Here is a 20,630-nt window from a genome sequence, read left to right as displayed (position 1 = left end):
TACTTGCTTCATGGAACTGCTGTGGGGTGGAATGAGTTACTCTATGTAAATACAGAGGATGCCACAATAATGTATACACATTTTAATAAAGGAAAAAACTATTAAAATTGTAATACAATGAATGATGCTAGCATTCATTTGATTAACACCGTCTTTTGAGCGAATGTCATATTACACATTGCTACCGTAACTCATTCAACTTCAAAAAGTAATACATAGATAACATCTGTTAAAATGTGTACATCTTTTTTTGGCACCCCAGGTATATGTCAAACCTTCAGCACGTAGCAGGCAGGGACTAGCTGTCATTATCCACCAGCATGCAAGCCCCACACTATCAGGGGTCTGCTCACCTCTGTATCATTGGGACCTGTTACACAGTAGGTGCATCGTTAATGTACTGACTTCATGATTTTGTGGATTCCACACACAAGAACACCAAGAGGTGAGGACTATTCTTGCCAGTTCATAGTTGTGGAAACAGAGCTTAGAGAGGGCAATTAACTTTCTTTTTTTTTTTTTTTTTAAGATTTTATTGGGGAAGGGGAACAGGACTTTATTGGGGAACAGTGTGTACTTCCGGGACTTTTCCAAGTCAAGTTGTTGTTCCTTCAATCTTAGTTGTGGAGGTGCAGCTCAGCTCCAGGTCCAGTTGCCGTTGTTAGTTGCAGGGGGCACAGCCCACCCTCCCTTGCAGGAGTCGAGGAATTGAACTGACAACCTTGTGGTTGAGAGCCCGCGCTCCAACCAACGGAGCCATCTGGCACTGGCCCATGTGGGAATCGAACCGGCAGCCTTTGGCATTAGGGGCACGGAGCTCCAACCGCCTGAGCCACCGGGCCAGCCAGGCAATTGACTTTTTCAAGGCCACATCTCCAGTAAGTGGTCAAGGTGGAGTCATTTCCAGGCCTGCAGGCCTCCAAACCTATGCCCCCAACTCGTCTGTCTCTTCCTGGCTGGTCCTGTCCAGGTCTCTCTCTCTTCTCATACCTGAGGTACACGCTGGGGGTGCTTGGTCTGTGGATGAGGGCTGGGTGAACGGGCACCCTCAAGTGCTGTTGAGGAAGCTGTCACCTAGCCCCGTGTACCTACTAATTGCCAGGCCCTGGGCAAAGTTTAGGGATCCAAAGATAATCAGAGCCTAGTCCCCGCAAAAAGCTGGGTGGTTGGGGTCACAGGGGCTAGGGGCCCCCCAGCTAGGCCTAGAGGAGAACAGAAAGGCTTCAGGGAGGAGAGGATGCCTATGCTGAGTCTTGAAAGGTGAGTGAAAATTTGCCTGATGGACAAGGGCAAGAGGGGAATTCCAGGCAGAGGGCACAGCTTGGGCAAAGCTGTGTAGACTAAAGAATGCATATCAGGCTGGAGGGCAGCAGAGTGAGGCCGGGCTGAAGCCTGGGGTAGTGTGTGTGTGTGTGTGTGTGTGTGTGTGTGTGTGTGTGTGTGTATAGTGGGGGGTAGAGGAGGGGATTCTAGGCAGGACGGCCATGTATAAGAAGTGCCTGAAAGCCACCAGCAGCTAGGGGACTCAGGGCAATGGGAGCCATTCGGGTTTTAAGGGGGCCCGGAGGTTGTCAGGCTGGTGGTTTAGAAAACACACTCTGGCCGCCAGGATTGGAAGGCCCTTGTCATGTGAGGAGGGTGTCCACCCTAGATTCAGTGTCTGCTCTGAGTGGGGGTGGCGGGGAGGGAAGGCCCCACTGGCTGAAGCTGGGCAGCTCTGGGGCACCTCCCCATTCCTCTCCCCACCCTCCCCCCTGCTTCTGTCTCTGTCATTCACAGGGCCAGCCAGGCTGAGGCAGCCATGGCAGCAGCACTGATCTGGATTCCTCTCCTTTCGGGCAAGTTGGGGCTTTCTTCAGGGAGAGGCCCAGGATGAGGGGGTGGGATTTAGCCGTGATGACATGGAAGTAAAGGAAGTTCCTCAGGGGACAGGTCTGGGGTGAGGCAGGGGTCAGAAGAACTTTGGGGTGTTAATGCTGCAGCTGGTGGGGAGGTGCAGAGAACTGGGGCTAGGAGCTGGGCCCTGGGTTGTGGGGCTGGGGGCCCTGAAGGATGAGGTGTTCTAGTCCAGAGTGGGCCTGACAGCACAGGCCCGGAGCATCATGGGCCTTTAATGGGCTGACTGGGCCGGCTTCTTTCTAGGCCCAGGCTAAATTTGGCCCTGGAAGGGTGCAGGGCCGGCTGGGGCAGGCCCTCTCCCTGGGCCTCAGGATCCCTTTTGCTCAGCTCCTGTTGGCCTCTGGCGCGGGCCCTGATCCCTCTGTATATTAGGCGAGATGGGTGAGTGGTCCCAGAACGGCTACCCTCCTCCAAAGGTTCCTTCCCTCTCCCTCACCCTTCCAGGCTTCCAGACACTCAGCATGGGAGTTCTTTTCCAAGTGCTCTTCTCTCTCTCTCTCTCTCTCTCTCTCACACACACACACACACACACCACCACCACCACCACCACCACCACCACCACCACCATACCCCTCCCAGTCAAACATCAGTTCCTGCTCACTGTGACCCCCAACTGGGGCCTAAAATGAGGAGTGGGGAGCTCCTGTGTATCCAAACCAAACTGAGCTCTGGGTCTCATCACTGATTACAGTGTGTGGCACCACCAGGGCCCCACCCTGTTTATTCCTGAGAGCGAGCAAAGGAACCCCTCCTCTCACACTATTCTCTTGGCCTCTCAAGGGCACGAAGGACGTGGTGGGGAAAGGGAGTGTATCCCGTGCCCAGGACTGAGGCTAGTCTGTGTTTGGGGGCTGTGGGGTCCTCTTAGGTCTCCTGACAGAGCTGGGGGTCACCAAGGCCCAGCAGACCACCCTGCACCCACTTGTGGGCCGCATATTTGTGCACACCTTGGACCACGAAACCTTCCTGCGCCTTCCTGAGCATGTCGGTGAGAGGGGCCTGATGGACCCTGGGATGGGCTGGGGGTGCCCGGCCCAGGGCTGGTAAAAGCTCCTATTGTGTCTTCAATCCCTTTTCCTCCCTTCCACCAGCTGTCCCACCCACCGTCCCTGTCACCTACCAAGCTCACCTCCAGGGACACCCAGACCTGCCTCGGTGGCTCCGCTACACCCAGCGAAGCCCCCACCATCCTGGCTTCCTTTATGGCACCCCCACCCCGGGAGATCGTGGACGGCAGGTCATAGAGGTACCAGCAGGGACCCCAGTGGGCGGTGTCATCTGTGGGTGTTCATTCACATTCGTTTACATGCCTCTAATTTGGTAGTATCTCAGTCCCCTTCTGCCAGGCCCCAGCTGGACCACTTTTCTCCCCTAATCCCACCTCCTGGTCCAATTCCCCATCCCCTCCAGGTCATAGCCTACAACCGGGACAACTTCGACACCACCCGGCAGAGGCTGGTGCTGTTGATTGGGGACCCAGAAGGTATCACCTATCCCGACCCACCCCCACCCTACCAGTCTTGGGGGATCTCCCCCGGAAGGGTGTGTGTGGAAGGGAAGGCTTGGAAAGTAGTGGGGTGCAGAGCATCCTCGAAAGCCTCTGGAGTTGTATTCTTGGCTGCTCTGCTGATAGTCTATGAGTGTTGCGGAAGGGCATTTGGGGCCTGTGATGTATGGGGTATTAGGGAGGAAGGAAGGTGTCTGAGAGGATTTGGGAGGAGCTTGGATCAGCGGAAGCTTGGGAAGGATCCGTGCAGGGCTAGGTGCGGCCTGAGGTACCAACCTGGTCCTTCTAGGCCCCCTGATACCATACCAGGCTGAATTCCTGGTGCGCAGCCATGATGTGGAGGAGGTGCTGCCCTCAACACTTGCCAGTCGCTTCCTCACAGCCTTGGGGGGCCTCTGGGAGCCGGGGGAGCTCCAGCTGCTTAACATCACCTCCGCCTTGGACCGTGGGGGCCGTGTTCCCCTTCCCATCGAGGGCCGCAAGGAAGGGTAAGCGTGCAACCCAGGAGGGCTTCGTGAAGGAGGAGGCGGCACCCTGCCTTCTATCTGGGTGCTGGGCACAGAACACGGGTCTCCTTAATTTCCAGGTGGGGCTTTACCTGCCTTTACATCTCCTCCCCACAGTTCTAGGTAGTTTTGCAGAAAACATCTCTGCTGCAAGTATTTTTTGCTGCAAATATTTTCGCCACATAACTAATTGGCCATAAGGCAATTTTCCCTTAAAAGATAAAAGAACAAAAAAGAGGGACATTAAAAAGGACATAATGAAACATGAAAAATTAATAACAAGAAAAGACTTGATTGTGAAAAATGAAAATACATTGTTTTTGAAGTCTTTGTTCTTAATATTATATAAGGAATTTTTATTTGTTGTTTCATCTTATTTGACACCACACATTTTCCTTATCTGCTAAAATTTCTCCTTCATTTAAGAGAAGTATCAGTTTCCAACTAAAGAATTGATAATTAATGCTCTTGAAGACTTGTGAATGTTATATTCTGCCTCTTTTACATTTGCATAGCTTGGTAAACTTTTGGTTTTGATGGGTGGGAGGGATGACTGCTCACCGAAGGATTTGCAAACTGAGATGTGGTCATTTTTTAGTAGAGTAAGCACTCTGGCTTTACACGTACCTTTGCAATTCGGTTCTCCACGTAGTTGTTATCATCCACGATTTTCAGACCACCACGTCTGCCTGACACTGTATGGACCATTATGAGGTTTAAGAGTTATATAACATAAAAATGGGAGTTCTGTGAGAACTTTGTCAATGGAGAAAAGAAACCAAACTAACAAAATTCATTAAGTCTCCCAGATGTAAACCAAACTGTCATCCAGTTAAATTGCCTTCAGGTCAATTAGTTATGCAGTGAAAATGCTTTCAGCAAAGATGTTTACTAGGAAACTTGCGGACACGCCTCACCACACCCATCTACACCTCCAAGCTTCACTCTCCTGTCCACTTCCTTCCAGCCACCCCTTCATCTCCTTCTTGCCCTTCCTGCACCCAAAACCTTTTCCTGAGCACCATACTTCCTGTGCCTCACGAGGACATAAAAGGTCCATCCTTCAAAGGACATTCCTGGGGGCATAAGGCCCCCCAGAAGACTAGACTGCTCTGTGTGCTCTCACCATAACTCCAGCTCTCAGGGCAGCCTTGTAACCCTCAAATCTCCAGTGCCCAATGACACCCTCCCAATTTGCTACTGGTGGTTTCTATCTGGACCCAGGGTGTACATCAAGGTGGGCTCTGCCTCCCCCTTCTCCACCTGCCTGAAGATGGTGGCGTCACCTGACAGCCATGCTCGCTGTGCCCAGGGCCAGCCTCCACTTCTGTCCTGCTATGACACCTTGGCACCTCACTTCCGTGTTGACTGGTGTAATGTGTCCCTGGTAAGGAGGGACCCTGGCTCCGGTGTGGGGGAGGAGGGGCACGGGCCTATCATAGTCTCCTCCCTCTCCCGTCTCAATCCAGTCCCTCTAGTTCTAGTTCTTTCTCTGGTTATCTGCATTCTCTCTCTGTCTTCCTCCCTCCCTCCCTCTCTCCCTGTCTCTCTTTCTTTCTCTTTCTCTCTTCTCTCTCTCTCTCTCTCTCTCTCTCTCTCTCTCTCTCTCTCTCTCTCTCTCTCCACCTCCACCTTCTCCCACAAGAGGGCGAAAGAGTCCATAACCCAGACAAGCACTCGCTCCTGAAGTCCCAGGGGTACCCAACCTAACAGCTAGAAAAATCACTCCCGCAGAGCAGTTCCAAAACTTTTTCCCCACCAAGGGCCTCTGTGTCACAGCTCTGTCGGCTTCCTTCTAAAGTGTCACCTAGCTAACCTGCCTACAGTAAGGAACAGATAGCTGTCACTCCCGTGTTATAAACCAGAGATGCTTACCACTGCTCTTTGGTTATTGAGCCGAGCTTTCTAGGGTCCCGAGTGTACTCTGTTCCTGTGAATTCACAAACAGCACAGACAGGGACTGGTAATCAACATTCGTGAGCAGTTGCTATATGCTCGGCACTATACATTCAACCTATTTTATCCTTATGACCACCTCGGGAGACAGGTTCCACTATTAACATTCCGACTTTACAGGTGAGGAAACTGAGGCACCTAGAGGTAAGTTATCCCAGCAAAGCACTTGTCTGAGTCAGGATTCAAACCCAGGCAGTCAGACCGTAGAGCTGTGCTCTAACCATTGTTCAGTCCTGCCTCTCTGAGAATTTCTCCCTGGCTCCTAGTCCAGTGCTTGTCCTGCTGGGTCCCCCGAGCTGGGAGAGGCAGGCAGGAGGAAACCCTGTGGTTGCATGGGGCAGTAGGTAGCGGCGCTCCAGAACCCCTGCCCTGTTTCCCTGGGGTCTCTGTGTCCAGCCAGTTGCTCGTGGGTCAGCCCTGGGCTCTCTGAGCAGGTGGATAAGTCAGTGCCGGAGCCTGCAGATGAGGTACCCACCCCAGGTGATGGGATCCTGGAGCATGACCCGTTCTTCTGCCCACCCACCGAGGCCCCAGACAGAGACTTCCTGACTGACGCATTGGTCACCCTCCTGGTGCCTCTCCTGGTAGCCCTGCTGCTCACCCTGCTCCTGGCCTACGTCATGTGCTGCCGGCGGGAGGGACGGTGAGTGTGGGGGGCAGAGGGCCAGGAAGGCAGTGTGGCTGATGTTCAATCTGTGGGATTCTTTGTGGCACTTGTGCTGTGTGGGGACCCAGACCCTTCAGGGAGTGGGGCACTCAGCTGGGAAAGGAGTGAGGGGCCCCTTTCTCGGTGGCTCAGGGCTTGGGTCCTCCCTGGCACCGGGAGAGGATTGTGGATAACAGTTAATCCCTTCCATTGCTTTTCCACAGACTGAAGAGAGACCTGGCCACCTCTGAGTGAGTAGGGGAAAACTGGGGGCTGGGTGGGAGCCCCCGTACACTGTCAAGCTGGACCCTCCATGAGTAGCATAGACAAACCAGATTATTCTGGGATGATTATTTTGGGGCCATCCTTGGCCTCTAAACTCCAGCCCTGGGATGGCTGGATGCTGGATGCCTGACCTAGCCTGGCCTGGCCTTCTCATTTTTTGGTCTCCATGGAAGAGCCTAATATGGGATGGGACGGGGAGGGGACCTACCCAAGCTTCATAGGTCTGCTGCCCCTGTGGGGGAAAGAATTTGAGAAGCAACTTAAGAGCCTTTCAGCATACACACACCCCCACACACACTTTGCTGTGAGTCAGGCACTTGGGTTCCAGGCCAGGTTCTGTCACACAGTTACTATGACCTTTTCTGGCCTTGGTTTGTTCACCCGTGATGTGGTTGGACTAGCTAACGCACGTGGATGCTTTCAAGTCCCGCCATCGCTTCCCAAATCCATCTCACCCTTATTTTGCCTAGGTTTCCCCCACTCCTGGCTTTACCGCTTCTCCGTGCTCCAGCCCTTTTCCTTTCCCACTCCCTTGAACCCCAGCGATTCCAGGAGGCAGGCGTTAAATAAGTTAGGCTCCTTTAATTCCCACTGCGCAGAGCCTGTGGTGGGCCTGGCCCCGCTGCCTGCTTGCCGAGCCTGCCTCATTAATTGCGGTGGCATTTGGCCACCCTGTGAGCCTCCTTGATTAGCCACTTGTGTCCCTGTTTGTGGCTCCGTGTCAACCTGCGCTGCCTAGGCCAGCACTGCCCAGACCAGTGCTGTCTAGACCGATGCTGCTTCTGCTGCCGTCTCTTGGTCTTGAGCTTGACGTTGAACTTGGAGGCGTGCTTCTTGCACATGCAGAAGGAGCCCCACGTCCCCCTGCCGGTCACCCGTTTGAGTATGCCCTTGTCCACCAGCCCTTTGACCACTCGCTTGAAGCGCCTCTTGTTGCGGGTCATATTGTAGCCTGCGGTGGTGAGCGCATTCCTCAGGAAGGTCAGGGACACGCGGCTGTTCACCCCCTTGTCTGCCATAACCCCCAGGATCACCTTGGATATGCTGGGCTTCCGGGGGCCTTTGGGGCAGGCATGGCACCCAGTCTCACTCTTGCTAGGGACTTCCAACCCACTGGCCTGCAGACGTGCACCCAGGGCGCTGTTTGAGGCTGAGGGCACCGTTGGGGGTGGCAGTGAAGTGTCTTCCTGCATCTCTCCCTGGGGAGGGTGAAGGGAACTGGACGCAAGGACCTCCAGGATGGCGGCTAGAAGTCTCCACTGGGTTGCTCCTCGGTGGGTGAGGTGGGTGAGGTGCGTCTCAGATCCTGGTTTTCCTCAGAGGCTTCCTCGTAGGGCGCTGGCCCAAGCCTTCCCCTGGGTGGCCAGGAGGAGGAGCAAGGATGATCACCCACAGCAGGCCTCCGCAGACTTGTGACTCAGGTGCAGAGGGTGGTCAGGTTATCTCTGTGTTGACCTCAGGGGGACATTGTGAGGCCACCAGAATCCTGTGAGAGTCACAGTGGCCCCATTGTTCCTGGGGAGACGCCAGATAGTGTGGGCATCTGACATGTCAGGTATGCTGGGAAGAAGAGCTGTGGCCGTGTGGGCCAGATGTGTGGTCCCACAGGTGTGTGCATGCACATGCGTTCTCGTATATGCATGAGGGCCACGTTTCAGGTTGTTCTGAGACCCCAGTTTTAAACCCACAATGTCCACCTCACCATCTCAACCCACCGTGTTGAGGAATAGAAACATTTTTAGAATCAGAATTATGCCAATATTTATGAATTTTTAGGGGGAATAAATTTCCAGAGTGAATACAATATAATTCCTTGATCTACCTAAGTTCATTTAATTCCTCAATCAACTTTCTATACAAAGCAATGAACAGGCTTTTTTTTTTTTCTGTTTTCATTTTTTTTTTTTGATAGAATTTTTTCCCATAGAGGATCAGTGATTTTTCTATGTAAATTTTACAAGGGAGATTTTTTCCTCCATTTTTTTGGCCTCTGCCAAATTTGATCAATTATATCTTCTGCCATTGAGATTGTGGATATTCTTTTCTGTTATTTCCACCACATCCAGCTTTCTTGGGTCAGTTTTCTAGTTCTGATGGAGTCAGGGATCTGCTTCCTCTCTCAATTTTGAATCAATAACCAATTTTACCATGTGTGACATTAGCTCTCGTTGGTTTAGATTTTGTGTTGTTATTTCTACAAATTCCCTTTTTTTTTTTGCTTCAAGACCTACCAGTTTTTAAATTATCTACAACTTGTGATTCTGCTGCCCTCTTTTCACTTAATGTCAGAATTTACTGTCTGGAAAGTCCCGCAGGCTCAGCAGCCCTTTCCTGTGGTCCGTGTGCCAGAGCAGGACTCCAGGGGCTGTGTGCTGGTGGCGGTGTGTGTGTGTGTGTGTGTGTGTGTGTGTGTGTGTGTGTGCGCGCGCGCGCGCCTGCCCATTCCTTCATTTGCCCAAGTGCTGATGTGGAAGGACTGTGAAGGAAGGCACCTTGGTTCTGGCTTCTGCTCCTGCTCTGGAAAAACATCCCAGAACATTTCTCCACCTGTGTGTGTTGCCAGAGTAATGAGACCCAGATGTGGGGCTGGTGGTGGGGGGGCCCATTAACTAAGGCCCTTCACGCACAGGGGCATTACCTGCCTGGCTGCACCCAGCCTTCAGCATTCACACATTTCTTGCTTCCTTTGCCCTCGGTCTCCCTTTTCCTGGGAATGGAAAAATTGCTTTTTGGAAAACCTGCTTGCCAAATTCCAGGCTCAAAAGCTCATTTTGACCCTCCCCTAGCCTTAGAGGGTGACTCTACCTCCTCCTGCCTGCCAGACAGGACTGGGTGCTACACCCCCCAGGAGGAGTGTGGCCCATTCAGCATGAAGCTGGGAAGTGCTTCCTGTACTCTAATCTCTCAGGCTCTACCTGGAGCCTGTGTCCCCTAGAGGTTTGGACATGGATGACGATCACTTGTCCTCACCCAGTTGATCTCATAACCTAGATGCAGGTAGGGTTGCTTCTAGCCTACCTGAAGCCCCACTCCTTTAAGAAAACCAATTCTTATTTGTAATGAAAAGTCTGGGCTGTGTCAGACCTGGCAACCAGGTGGTCTGGAAAGATGTCTCCAGGCTGCCAGGCTGGGCCCTACAAATGTGGGTGGGTTCATGTAAAAGGGCTGGGAATCGTGCTTCCACTGGAGCCCAAGTGGGCCTACCATAAAAAATAAAACCAGTGCTAAGAATAGCAATTAAAGGCTCCCTATACTAATAGCTACTATTTGCTTCATGCTGACCAGGAGACACATTCCAAGTGTTTTTCCTCTATTAACTCATTTAACTCATACAACAACTGCATTGTACTTGAGGAACCAGCACAACAGAGAGGTTAAGTAACTTGCACAAAGTCACACAGCCCGTAAGCAGTGGAACTCATATTCAAACCCAAAGCAACCACTGTACTACCCTACTCCTCAGAATGAACTAAAACTTGCCTCTGGACAGCAAAAAGCAAGCCCATGAAAATACCAAATGAGAATGAGTCTGAGCCTTCTGAGGAAAAACTAGAGCCAGAGTTCAGGAAGGACTTCCCAAGGAGTGGGCTGTCAGTTCGCTCAGCTGCTGGGATTTTAGGCCTGTTGAGGGTGGAGCCTGGTGCAGGCCTCAAGAAGACTTGGTCTCTAGGGGCAGCCAGTTACCTCAGTTGGTTATAGCAGGATGCTGATAACACCAGGGTTGCCAGTTCGATCCCCGCATGGACCAGTGTGAACTGTGCCCTCCACAACTAGATTGAAACAACTACTTGACTTGGAGCTGATGGGTCCTGGAAAAACACACTTAAAAAAATTTAAAAAGTTAAAAGTTTTTTTTTGAAAAAAGAAGCCTTGGTCTGAAACAAAGACAGGGAAACAAGACTCATTGTCTGGAGTTAATCTATGCCAGGGGCTGACGAGGGTGGGGTGGGAGGGCTCAAGGTACAAAAGGTGCAAAGGAAAGGTCTGAGAGCCAAAGGATGAGATGGTCAAGACCTGGCAGGACATGGGCAAACAGCTTGGGCAAGAGCTAGGAGGTAGGAAAAGGTGGAAGGAAAATGTGGAGGGTATAGGTTTGCCAGACTAAGACAGGGTTGGGGGAGGGGAAGAGAATTGGATGATCAGTAGTGGAAGAGAGCATTAGGAGAGGAAGCTGAGTGTTAGAAATGACCTAGAGGATCTTCAGAATATAAAAACAGAAAATAAAGCCCAGTGAATGCTGGCCTCTGGAAATACATATCCACTACGGGTATCTTAGTATCTCAAGAGCTCTTACCATGTACCAGGCACTTTTCTAAACACCCACTTAATCCCCACAACAATCCTGTGAGGTAGGATTGTTAGCCCCATTTTACAGGAAACTGAGGCATAGAGTGGTTAAGCAACTTGTAAAGGACACACAGCTTTGAATCCAGGCGATTTGCACCCAGAGCCCATGCCTCAGTCACTGGGCATTGAGCTGGCACTGTTTGTCCTCCCTTCACCCATCAGGTGTGTGAGTCTCCTCCCACATAACAGGTGGGGAAGACTGTAGGGTGGCTCGGAGGCAGTGCCAGGCTGCACCCCAAAGCAGTGGGGGCTGACTCCCAGAGCTGATGACTCTGCCGGCCATGTGCCCTCAGCATCCAGATGGTCCACCATGACACCATTCGTGGGAACACAGAGGAGCTGCGACAGATGGCAGCCAGCCGAGAAGTGCCCAGGCCACTCTCCACCCTGCCCATGTTCAACGTACGCACAGGCGAACGGCTGCCTCCCCAAGTGGACAGTGCCCAGGTGCCCCTCATCCTGGACCAGCACTGAGGGTCCAGGTGCCCAGGTGGGTCCAGCTGGGCAGTGTCAGCCTCATTTTGGGGAACAAGGTGGCCTCTGTCTCAAGGCTGGAGCAGGTAGTGGGGGTTGGGGAAAGTCAAGGGAAGGGCACACAGACCGGCCCACCCTACTAAGGAAGCAGTGTGGGGTGGGGCTGTACTCAGCTGAGCCAGGGCTATATCCCCCAATGCCAAGCACTCAGGGTCAGGCGTCCGGTCAGGGTGGGGAAGGAAGAGGAACCAGGGCCTGGACCTACAGCCCCCAACTCTCTCTTTTCCCTGCTGTTCCAGCTCCAGCCCTGGCCTCATCCTCCCCTCTGCCCCCATCACCAGGACCACGTCCTTCCTCCTGATTCTGGCTCCTGGCCTGATGGACCCTAGGATTGGAAGAAGCCGAGATGGAAGGGGAGCAGTGTGAGGGTATCTGGGGTAAGGACCCCCAGAATAAATACCTGCCGGTTTGTTCATCGATTGCTACCAGCGCCTTTGTCTCAGCAACCTCCCCCAGCACTCATTGCCTCTGTTGCCCCTTCTGTCTCCTGAGGAGCCCTTAGGGGCAGCCTGCGACTGCCATCCTGCCCTTTGGACTCGGCGTTTGGCCGTTTTCTCAAATTCTCTGGAAGAAAGAGGCACCTGCTGTATGTGGCCCTGATCTAAGTCCTCACATGAACCTGACAGCGGGGGATTACTGGATCATTTTATAAGGATACTGAGGCCTAGGGAGAATAAGTGACAAGGTCACAGAGCAAGCAAGTGACAGAGCTTGGATTCAAACCTGGCATGCCTGCCTCCACACTGCCTTCTGGAGGGTTGAGAGGTTCTGGAAGCAGGAGATCCAGGTTACCTGCCCAGATCCCCTGGAAGGAGAGCTCCTTTGATAGTTGTGTAGGGAGAGAATCCAATCTAGACAGGGAGAGAGAGGTTGGGTTACAGGACCCTGACTGCCCAGTCTCAATGCCCCCTTCCTGGTGGGCTCCTCCAGGGACAGGATGGAAGTGTCACCAGCTTGCCTTGGTCCCCATGTGAGCCCTGGACAGCTCAGCTGGCCAGGAAGGGACCTGAGTTTGTTTTTCTCATATGGCTACAACCAAAGCAGGCTGCGCCACACTCAGTTTCACGTCTGACTGCTCCCTTGGAAGGACAAGCTGAGAAGGGACACAGAGAAAGGAGGGAGTGAAAGAGCAAGGACTTATGGCCCAGGCCCCACGCCCTGGCTCCAGGTGGTAATTCCAAGAGAACCCAAACTAGAGCAGGCCATCAGCCAGATGTCCCTGGGCCTCTAAATCCCTTTTTGAGTTCTACAAACCATGCTTGGGACCGTCCACCGTGCTCGAGCTGACTCTCAATCATCCTTCCCCAACGCCCCACTCTCCACCTGGGCCTGGGGGGCTGGGAGATGGGAGCATGTGCAGGGAGTTCTCCCTCATCTGAGACGGGGGCCAGGCTTGGGGATAATGGGTTGGGTGGACCAAGTGGGGTAGCCCCCTGTCTCATGGTGGTCGCTCCTAGGCCAAGGATCCCTGAGGAGGGCTGAGTCTCTGAATACTATGTCCCTGTGTTCAGAAATGGATAGGCAAGGGGGTCACGAAGCCCCAAATTATCCTTAGACCCCTTTCCCTTTTCTCTCACTCCCCAGAATCCCCACCTTCACAATATGTCTTGAATTCATCCCCTTCTCACAGCCTCCACTCTAACCTTCCCAGTCCTGCACCAAGATCTCATTCCTGGGTCGGCGTGGGCTGCTGTGTGCTGCCGTGTGCTGCCAGGAGCGCTGGTGGCCAGCGTGAGTGGCCGGCAGCCGGCGAGAGCTGCCAGGGGCTGCTGTGAGTGGCCAACCAATGACCGGCAACCGACTGCCTCAGCCCGGGGAAGAGCGCAAGGCTCATAATACCAGCGTAGGCCAGGGAGCTGTGTCCTACACAACTAGACTGAGAAACAGTGGCTTGAACTGGAGTGGTTTTGGGGGGAGGGGAGTCAGGTAAAGGGGGAGAAGCTGAAGAAGGGAAAAAAAAAAAATCTTTCTGCTGGACCCTGCAACAGTGTCCCCATGCCTCCCTGCCTCTTCCCTGCCCTGCCAGTCTCCTCTCCAATAACAGCTGAGCCCATTCTTTAAGAGGGAAAATCAGGGGGTCTCACCCCCCTGCTCTCAACTCTGACCAGGTGCACTGACCGCATCCACCTCTCTGACCTCAGTACCCTGCTCTCCCTCACTCGCCTGCTCCAGCCACACTGCCTCCTAACACTCTCCTGTTTCAGGCCTTAGCCTTGGCTCTTCCCTCTGCCAGGAACCCCAGCCCCCCCAAATCCACACAACTCCCTCCTCACTGTGATCATTTTGGTCTCTGCCCAGATGGCAGTTCCTCAGAAATGCCATCCCCCTCCCCAGAGAGCCCCCTCTGCTGGGCCTGGGGCACCCTGCAGACCACTCCTCGCTCTGAGAAGATATGAGGTCTGACAATTAAGTTCGCGAAGTCATCCTAGAAAAAGCGCTACATACCTCATTGCTGCATATCACTATGGTCACCTTCGAAGTACTCCCCTTGGGAGGCTATGCACTGACGTCAGCAACTAGTCCACCCTTCAAAGCAATTTTGGAACTCTTTTTCTGGAATGGCCATCAGAGCTGTTGTCCTGAATGTCACCAAAACGTCTTCCTTTCAATATTTCCTTTCTCTTTGGGTAAAGAAAGAAGTCATTGGGGACCAGATCAGGTGAGTAGGGAGGGTGTTCCAATACAGTTATTTGTTTATTGGCTAAAAACTCCCCCACAGACAGTGCCGTGTGAGCTGGTGCATTGTCGTGATGCAAGAGCCATGAATTGTTGGCGAAAATTTCAGGTCGTCTAACTTTTTCACGTAGCCTTTTCAGCACTTCTGAATAGTAAACTTGGTTAACTGTTTGTCCAGTTGGTACAAATCCATAATGACTAATCCCTCTGATATCAAAAAAAGGTTAGTCACATCGTTGCAACAAGTTCATGAACTTAATTGTCAAACCTCATATGCTTCCTGCCCTAGATTTAAGTTCCAGGAGGGTAGGATTCTGTGTACCCCCAGAGGCTGCAGTGCCTGTACCCAGCAGGCACTCTGGAAAGATGTTCTGAAGGAATGTGTGAAGGGAGGCCGTCAGTCTGGGTTGCTGAGAGCTCTTAAGGAGATCGCTCCTCTCTGGGCAAAGAGGATGAGCAAAGGCCATTATTAACCAGTACGTTCTGGTCGCTTCCTGCTGGGTGTCCCGTACCCATTAGTTAGTTAGTTAGGGAATCCCATAAACATCTGTGGAGGCCAGCAGGGCCTCAGTGTTGGCACGGTGTATGTGCTCAACAGACAGTTGTTGCCGGAGTGGTTCTTTGGGTACCCACACCCTGCAACCACATGGGTTCTCTGGCAAGCGGGTGCCTCTGACTTCTCATTTGCAATTTCCTCCTTTCCCTGGGGGCTCCTCATCTGGCCGAAACCAGGAGTTGCACAGAGTCTGCCCAGCCAGCCTGCAGTCTGCTGGTGGCTCCTCCTTGATCCCTGCCCCCTGGAGGAGGGGTCTGCCTGCTCCCTGTCTCTGTGCTCTCATCTCAGGCCTCCTGCTCTTATTGTGCTGGCAAAGGTTGGGAGAGTTCAAGGCCAGTCCCTCTCTTCCCTCTGCTTCCCAGCGTTGCCTTGGGATCTTGGCAGTGCCTTCCTCCCAGATCAACTCCAAGGAGCACACGGGAGCCTGGCGGCCGGCCTGGGAGGAAGTGGCCCAGACAAGTAGCTGGGAGGATGGCGTGAGTGTAGAGGACAGCGAGCCGTGCCTGGGCACACATGCACGCACACTCAGCCGTCCCTGGCAGCACAGGGGAGGGCATGGAAACACTCAGCCCCACCCTATCACTGAAGGGTAAGATTCCATCTGGCAGTCATAGCCCCACCCCCACTCCCAGCCAAGGACAAAAAGCCAAAATGTTCCCCTACCTCCACCCTGAGATTCTACCTCACACCCCACTCCACCCTTTGCTCCTGTGGTCCCACAGCCAGCACTGTCCACAAGGCCCAGTGAGTGGCCTCCACCTTCACCCTAAAAAGAGCATCCACACATGGCCTGACTCTAGACATTTCCTTACCACCTCTCAATCGGTGAGGAGGATCCCTGCCAGACATGGGGACACGGGACACCGCCTACAGCTGGACGCAGCCCCCCGCAGGCACGCTCCTGCCTTATTCTTGAAACACACACAGCCCGTTTCACAGAGAGCGCCTTTGGTGCATTTGTTGGGGTTTGGGGTCAGATTGAGCAGGGCTCAAATTGCAGCTCTACCACTTAGTTTACTCATAGACTATGAATCATAACTGCTTCGGGCCATTGTAAGAATCTATGAGGACCTGGGGAGTGTCAGGTACCTAGCAGCTCCCAAACACAGAGACATGATTACACACAAGCTCTTGCGTGATCATCCCCAAAGCAGAGGTCCGTGGGGTCTCCCTGTCTCCTAAGATCCAGGTTTAAGTTTGCTTAGTTTCCATGGTGAGCCTTGTGAAGAGTTCAAGCTCTCCCTGTGAGTTTGGGGTGGGGGCTGAAATTCTCATGCTCCTGGGGACTGGTCTTCTGCCTAGCGCTGTGCTGTCCGGTGAGGCGGCTGCTGGCCACCTGAGGCCACTGAGCACTTGAAAAGTGGCTGGCTCAAATCGAGATGGGCTGCAAATATAAGGAGAATGGTAATATTGGGGCATATATTGGGTTAAATCAAGTATACTATTAAAATTAACTTCACCTGTTTTATTTTACATTTTTATTATGGCTGCTCGAAAATGAAAATTACAGCTGTGGCTCATGTTATATTTTTATCGGGCAGCACTGGTTTCATGGCTTTTCCTTTATGTCCACTCCAGATTGACCCAAACCCAGAAGTCAGCCCCTTTCCTTGCTTCCTCCAGAGCACCTGCTCACACCAGGCTTTTGTGTTGCGTATCAGAGTTTTCAGAAGCCTTGGGGAGTGGGAGGGATTTGCCCCACAGCCGTGAAGTCACCTAAAACTTGATTATGTGGTCTCCGTGTTCTAAAACGTGCTTTGATCTCCATTCACCCCATCTTTCTCTTCCTCCCACTGCCTCATGCAGAGAAAACCCCACTTTCTGCAGCACCTGCGTGCACCAAACTCACCTCCCTCTGGGCCTTGCCATGTGCCTCCTCTCCAAAGCATTGAAATCTCCTTGTGTGTAAGGGTTCGATTACCCTCCTAGACAAGGGCCAGCCTTCTTCCAGGGTCTTGCTTCCTGGTCCGTGGACATCGCGCAGCTCTACTTGGTACCCTCCGGAGCACACACCAGGAAGGGGACACAGAGGCACACTCGCTCACCAGCACGAGGACCCCACTGGCCCTAGAACTTCAGGATGGTTGTCCCCCTGCCATGCAGACTCTCCTAACACTTCCCACACTCCTCCCTGTTCCACGCACCCTCACTCATCCTCACCACACTGACAGACCTTCTGTCCTCTCTCATGCCTGTGCACTCACATCCTGAATGCTAGACCCATACATTCTCAGTTCACGCAGCGTCTTTTCTGCCGCCATGTGTGTGGGGAAGCTGTCCCCACATTTACAGACCCCCGGACCATCCTCAACACACTCATACATGTTTAGGGCCCCTGTGAACACAGACACATTTACTCACAGGTGGGTGGACCCCCAAACAGTGAGACATTCTCACCCACACAGACGGCTGGGTGGGAACCACCTCACTCAGTCACACAGCCTCCCCGGCTCACGGCCACCGTGCAGCCTCCTCCTTTGGCTCCTGGCTTTGAGAGCAGCCCCACACGTTGTTCTGCGTGCCCCTCACCCGAGGCTCTTACTCTCCAACCAGGAAGTTCTCTCTCAACCTTTCCCTTCTTTAACCTCACCCAGCTCCACCCAGGTAAGCCTTGGAGGCATCTGGGAGGCTGAGGGGTAAGGAGGGGAAAAAAAAAAGGAGGGAAAAATCCACCGTATTTCAGTCCTAGAAAATCCTGCCAGGAGATGGGATTACCTCACAAATGGGACCGAGGATTCTGAGAGAGCAGCAAAAATGAAAAATCCAAAGGGACCGAGGATTCTGAGAGAGCAGCAAAAATGAAAAATCCAAACGAAGCCTCATTCCTTTTTAGAATTTTCCATCTTGATCTGACTGAAAAATCATCGATAGGAAGTGGCTCATCTCCTCACAGAGAAGCAAATCTGTGTCCCTCAGAGAAGCTTTGGGAACGGCCGGCGCTCTGCCACCTCGCAGGGGGCAGCAGGGTCTGGGGGAGCGGGTCTGGGCGGCTGTATTTAGGGCAGCTGTGATGTCAGCAGAAAGGAAGGCTGGAGTTAGGAATGTGGTACAATGGCCCCTTTGTCCCCCTCCTCTCCCATCCTGCAGCCCTGCGCACACACGGGAACCACATTCTGGCTTCATGTCACGTGATACACCACGGAGCTGCACAGCAGGGCACAGCCACCACCGCAGCCCTGACATGCGGTGTCACCTCATGTGCCCTCGTACGTGCAGATGAGCATTCATGCACACACACGCTCATGCCCACACACGCTCATGCACCCACGGGTGGATTTGCACGTATGTCCTGAGGGGCGTAGTCACTCCTTTGCCTAAAACTGCGATGCTCAGTATTGTAGCCAGCAGCCACAGGTAGCTATTAAAGTTAATTCCAGGTAAATAAAATGTAAAATTGAGTTCCTCAGTCACACTATCCACATGTCAAGTGCTCCATAGCCCCATGTGGCTAGTGGCTGCCATAGGGACAGCACAGACAGAGTCCAATTCCATCATTGTGAAAAGCACGGGCCTGGAGCCTTCCACTGCTGTTTGCTCCCTGTGCGCTGGTTGGCAAGGGCTCTTCCTCCCACACTTGCTCGCTCCTGTTCACAATGGCACAAACAGCTCCACATTCTCACCGAGAAGGCATGCTTCTCTATCTCTCTAGGTTTCCAGTATCTATGCACGGCACCTTGTGCCCAGCCCTGCTTTGCAGCCCCCGGCCTCTGGCCTCAGTCATCTCAGCCTGGAGAGGATAACAGGGTGAAAGCATGACAGCGTACAATGACAACAATGTCTAGTATTAAGTCAAGAATTTTGTAGACATGGAGGGCTTTGGAAAGTCAGAGGGGGCAGACTTGGCCTGGGTGGGGCAGGGGAACAAGGAGACATGAGACATTTGAGCGTGGCCTGGAAGATGGGGGGTGAGGAAGCAGAGATAAAGGATGTCACTTCTGGCAGAGGGAGAAGCAAAAAAAAAAAAAGAAAAAGAAAGAAAGAAAGAAAGGCCTGGATGGGGAGGTGTGGTGCATATTTGGGAATTGCAGCCACCCTTTTTGGCCGGTGTGCAGGTGTGGACAGGAGAGGGGACAGGGAGAAGGAGCAGGTGGGTAGTGGCCAGGTAGAGCCTTAGATGCCAGGATGTTTTTGGACCCCCATAGGGACAGGTGAGACAGCTAAGGGCCCCAGAGGGTCAGAGGGCCAGATAAATGGGGGTTACCATGGCAGGTGTCAGGCAGGATTACCAATCAATCAATGGATGGGTCAATTGATCACCACATCACCAGGTAATTTACATATGAATAAGCCTTTCTTTAACTTGTCACAATTTCTTACCCTCTGTAGACTAATTCCCTTTCTATACTTTCCCAATTGTGGCAGAAGTGTTAATGATGAATTATTAAAGGCCATCATGAATAGCCATGACTATTTAATGACAGCCAGAATATGAGTATTACAGATACTCATGCCACCTGGCCTCCCCAGACTTCTTCATCTCTCTGTAGACCTGACAGAGGTACATGGGCCTCTCCTGCCTTTCAGGTTTAGGCCCTAAGACCGTGGGTGGGAGGCAGGGACTGCTGTCAACTTCTCCCTGTCTCCAGGTCTCTGGGCACCTGGTCTTCTCCAGACTTCTGACTCTCTGGATCCTCTGTCCCCTCAGACTTCACACTGCTGTCCCCCTTTCCTGAGATCTGGAAGCTGACCAGTCACCTTCCTCCTGGGGGCCTCAGGGTCTCAGGCAGACATGGAAGGGGTTGGCAGAGGGGGAGGGAAAAAGGAGGGGAGGGAAAAGAAGGAGGAAGGGGAAGCAAGGATTTTTTAAAGGATAAAGAATAGGCAGGGGGCAGGGGTGGGGCAAAACGACCTCTCCAGGCCACCCCATGCTCAGGGGGCCTCAAGTTTTGCTGCCTTAGAAGGCCAAGAGGGACCAGTACATGCTCAGCAGGGTTGGGGCTTTCCAGATCGCATCCTATAAGTGCCTTGAATTTAGCTCCCCAATGGCCCTGGGGAGACTCCCCCGAGGGCTGGGCAGACTCCTTCCCCTGGGAGCCCAGGAGACTGAGCACGAGGCGTTTCTTCCTCCCAGTCTCCTCAAAGGCCCTCAAGGAAGGCTCAGGGACCCTTCTTGTGCTGTACTGCCTGTTGCTTCTTTGGAGGAGCTCCGAGAGGGCAAGGAGGGGGGAGGCCAGATGACTCTTCATGTTTGCTCGGGGTGAGGCCTTCCGAGGGCCCCACGTATCCTCATTAGTCAGTCCTACCTCCCTCACCAGGGCACGGGCCTTCGAGTGCCTCATGGGCAGTGCCTTCCTATGTCCGCCGACCTGCAAGGTGCCCACAGCAGTGGAGAGGGCATCGAGAGGTGATGGCAGTGATAGAAGAAGGGGCATGAGGTTTGGGCAGCCAGGATCTGAAGGGAGGGGTGTGTGTGTGTGTGTGTGTGTGTGTGTGTGTGTGTGTCGCTGCACATGTGAGTTGCCTGTATGCACTGTAAGGGAGAAGAGGGTTTGGGAGACATGCAAGGAAGATTACATGAGAGAGGAAAGAAAATGGGTTAAAGCACAAGAAAGGCAAGAGGAAGGGGGTGGGACCATGGAGGGTGCTAGATGGGAAGGAGGAGGACCGAAGGGGCAAGAAATGAAAGGAGAGCCCCCCCTCCAAACCCAAGCTCCAGACCCAGATCTCCCCTCCCCACCCCGACCCCCCACCCCTACGCCAAGGAAGGAAATTAGGAGG

General features: G+C 53.0%; 1 protein-coding gene across 4 annotated transcripts; it reads left to right on the top strand.

Annotated features, from left to right (window-relative positions):
• Positions 1-1,679: 1,679 nt before the first annotated feature.
• Positions 1,680-12,095, top strand: SGCA (sarcoglycan alpha). 4 transcript variants are annotated; one of them, XM_033091869.1, is made up of 11 exons: positions 1,680-1,838; positions 2,768-2,887; positions 2,991-3,145; positions 3,310-3,382; positions 3,696-3,894; positions 5,137-5,299; positions 5,989-6,012; positions 6,303-6,511; positions 6,739-6,765; positions 11,440-11,636; positions 11,962-12,095. In XM_033091869.1, the coding sequence occupies exons 1-10, from the start codon at positions 1,802-1,804 to the stop codon at positions 11,618-11,620; spliced, it is 1,188 nt and encodes a 395-aa protein (XP_032947760.1). In that variant the 5' UTR covers positions 1,680-1,801; the 3' UTR covers positions 11,621-11,636; positions 11,962-12,095. The 4 variants fall into 4 exon arrangements, with proteins under 4 accessions (XP_032947760.1, XP_032947759.1, XP_032947761.1 ...); XM_033091868.1 differs by having other exon boundaries at positions 1,681-1,838; positions 11,920-12,089; XM_033091871.1 differs by lacking the exon at positions 1,680-1,838 and adding an exon at positions 2,148-2,280 and having other exon boundaries at positions 11,920-12,089.
• Positions 12,096-20,630: the final 8,535 nt, after the last annotated feature.

The sequence above is a fragment of the Rhinolophus ferrumequinum genome, chromosome 21 (assembly GCF_004115265.2).
Source record: "Rhinolophus ferrumequinum isolate MPI-CBG mRhiFer1 chromosome 21, mRhiFer1_v1.p, whole genome shotgun sequence".
Classification (NCBI taxonomy): domain Eukaryota; kingdom Metazoa; phylum Chordata; class Mammalia; order Chiroptera; family Rhinolophidae; genus Rhinolophus; species Rhinolophus ferrumequinum.
The sequence above is the reverse complement of the archived record's forward strand: the minus strand, read 5'-3'. Positions and strand labels throughout refer to the sequence as shown.

Excerpts from the sequence above, each read along its gene's own strand:
- SGCA (XM_033091869.1), top strand. The coding sequence starts at position 1,802 with ATGGCAGCAGCACTGATCTGGATTCCTCTCCTTTCGG. Across the intron at positions 1,839-2,767 it reads CTGGATTCCTCTCCTTTCGG|GTCTCCTGACAGAGCTGGGG; the intron begins GCAAGTTGGGGC and ends GGGTCCTCTTAG. Across the intron at positions 6,013-6,302 it reads GGAAACTGAGGCACCTAGAG|GTGGATAAGTCAGTGCCGGA; the intron begins GTAAGTTATCCC and ends CTCTCTGAGCAG.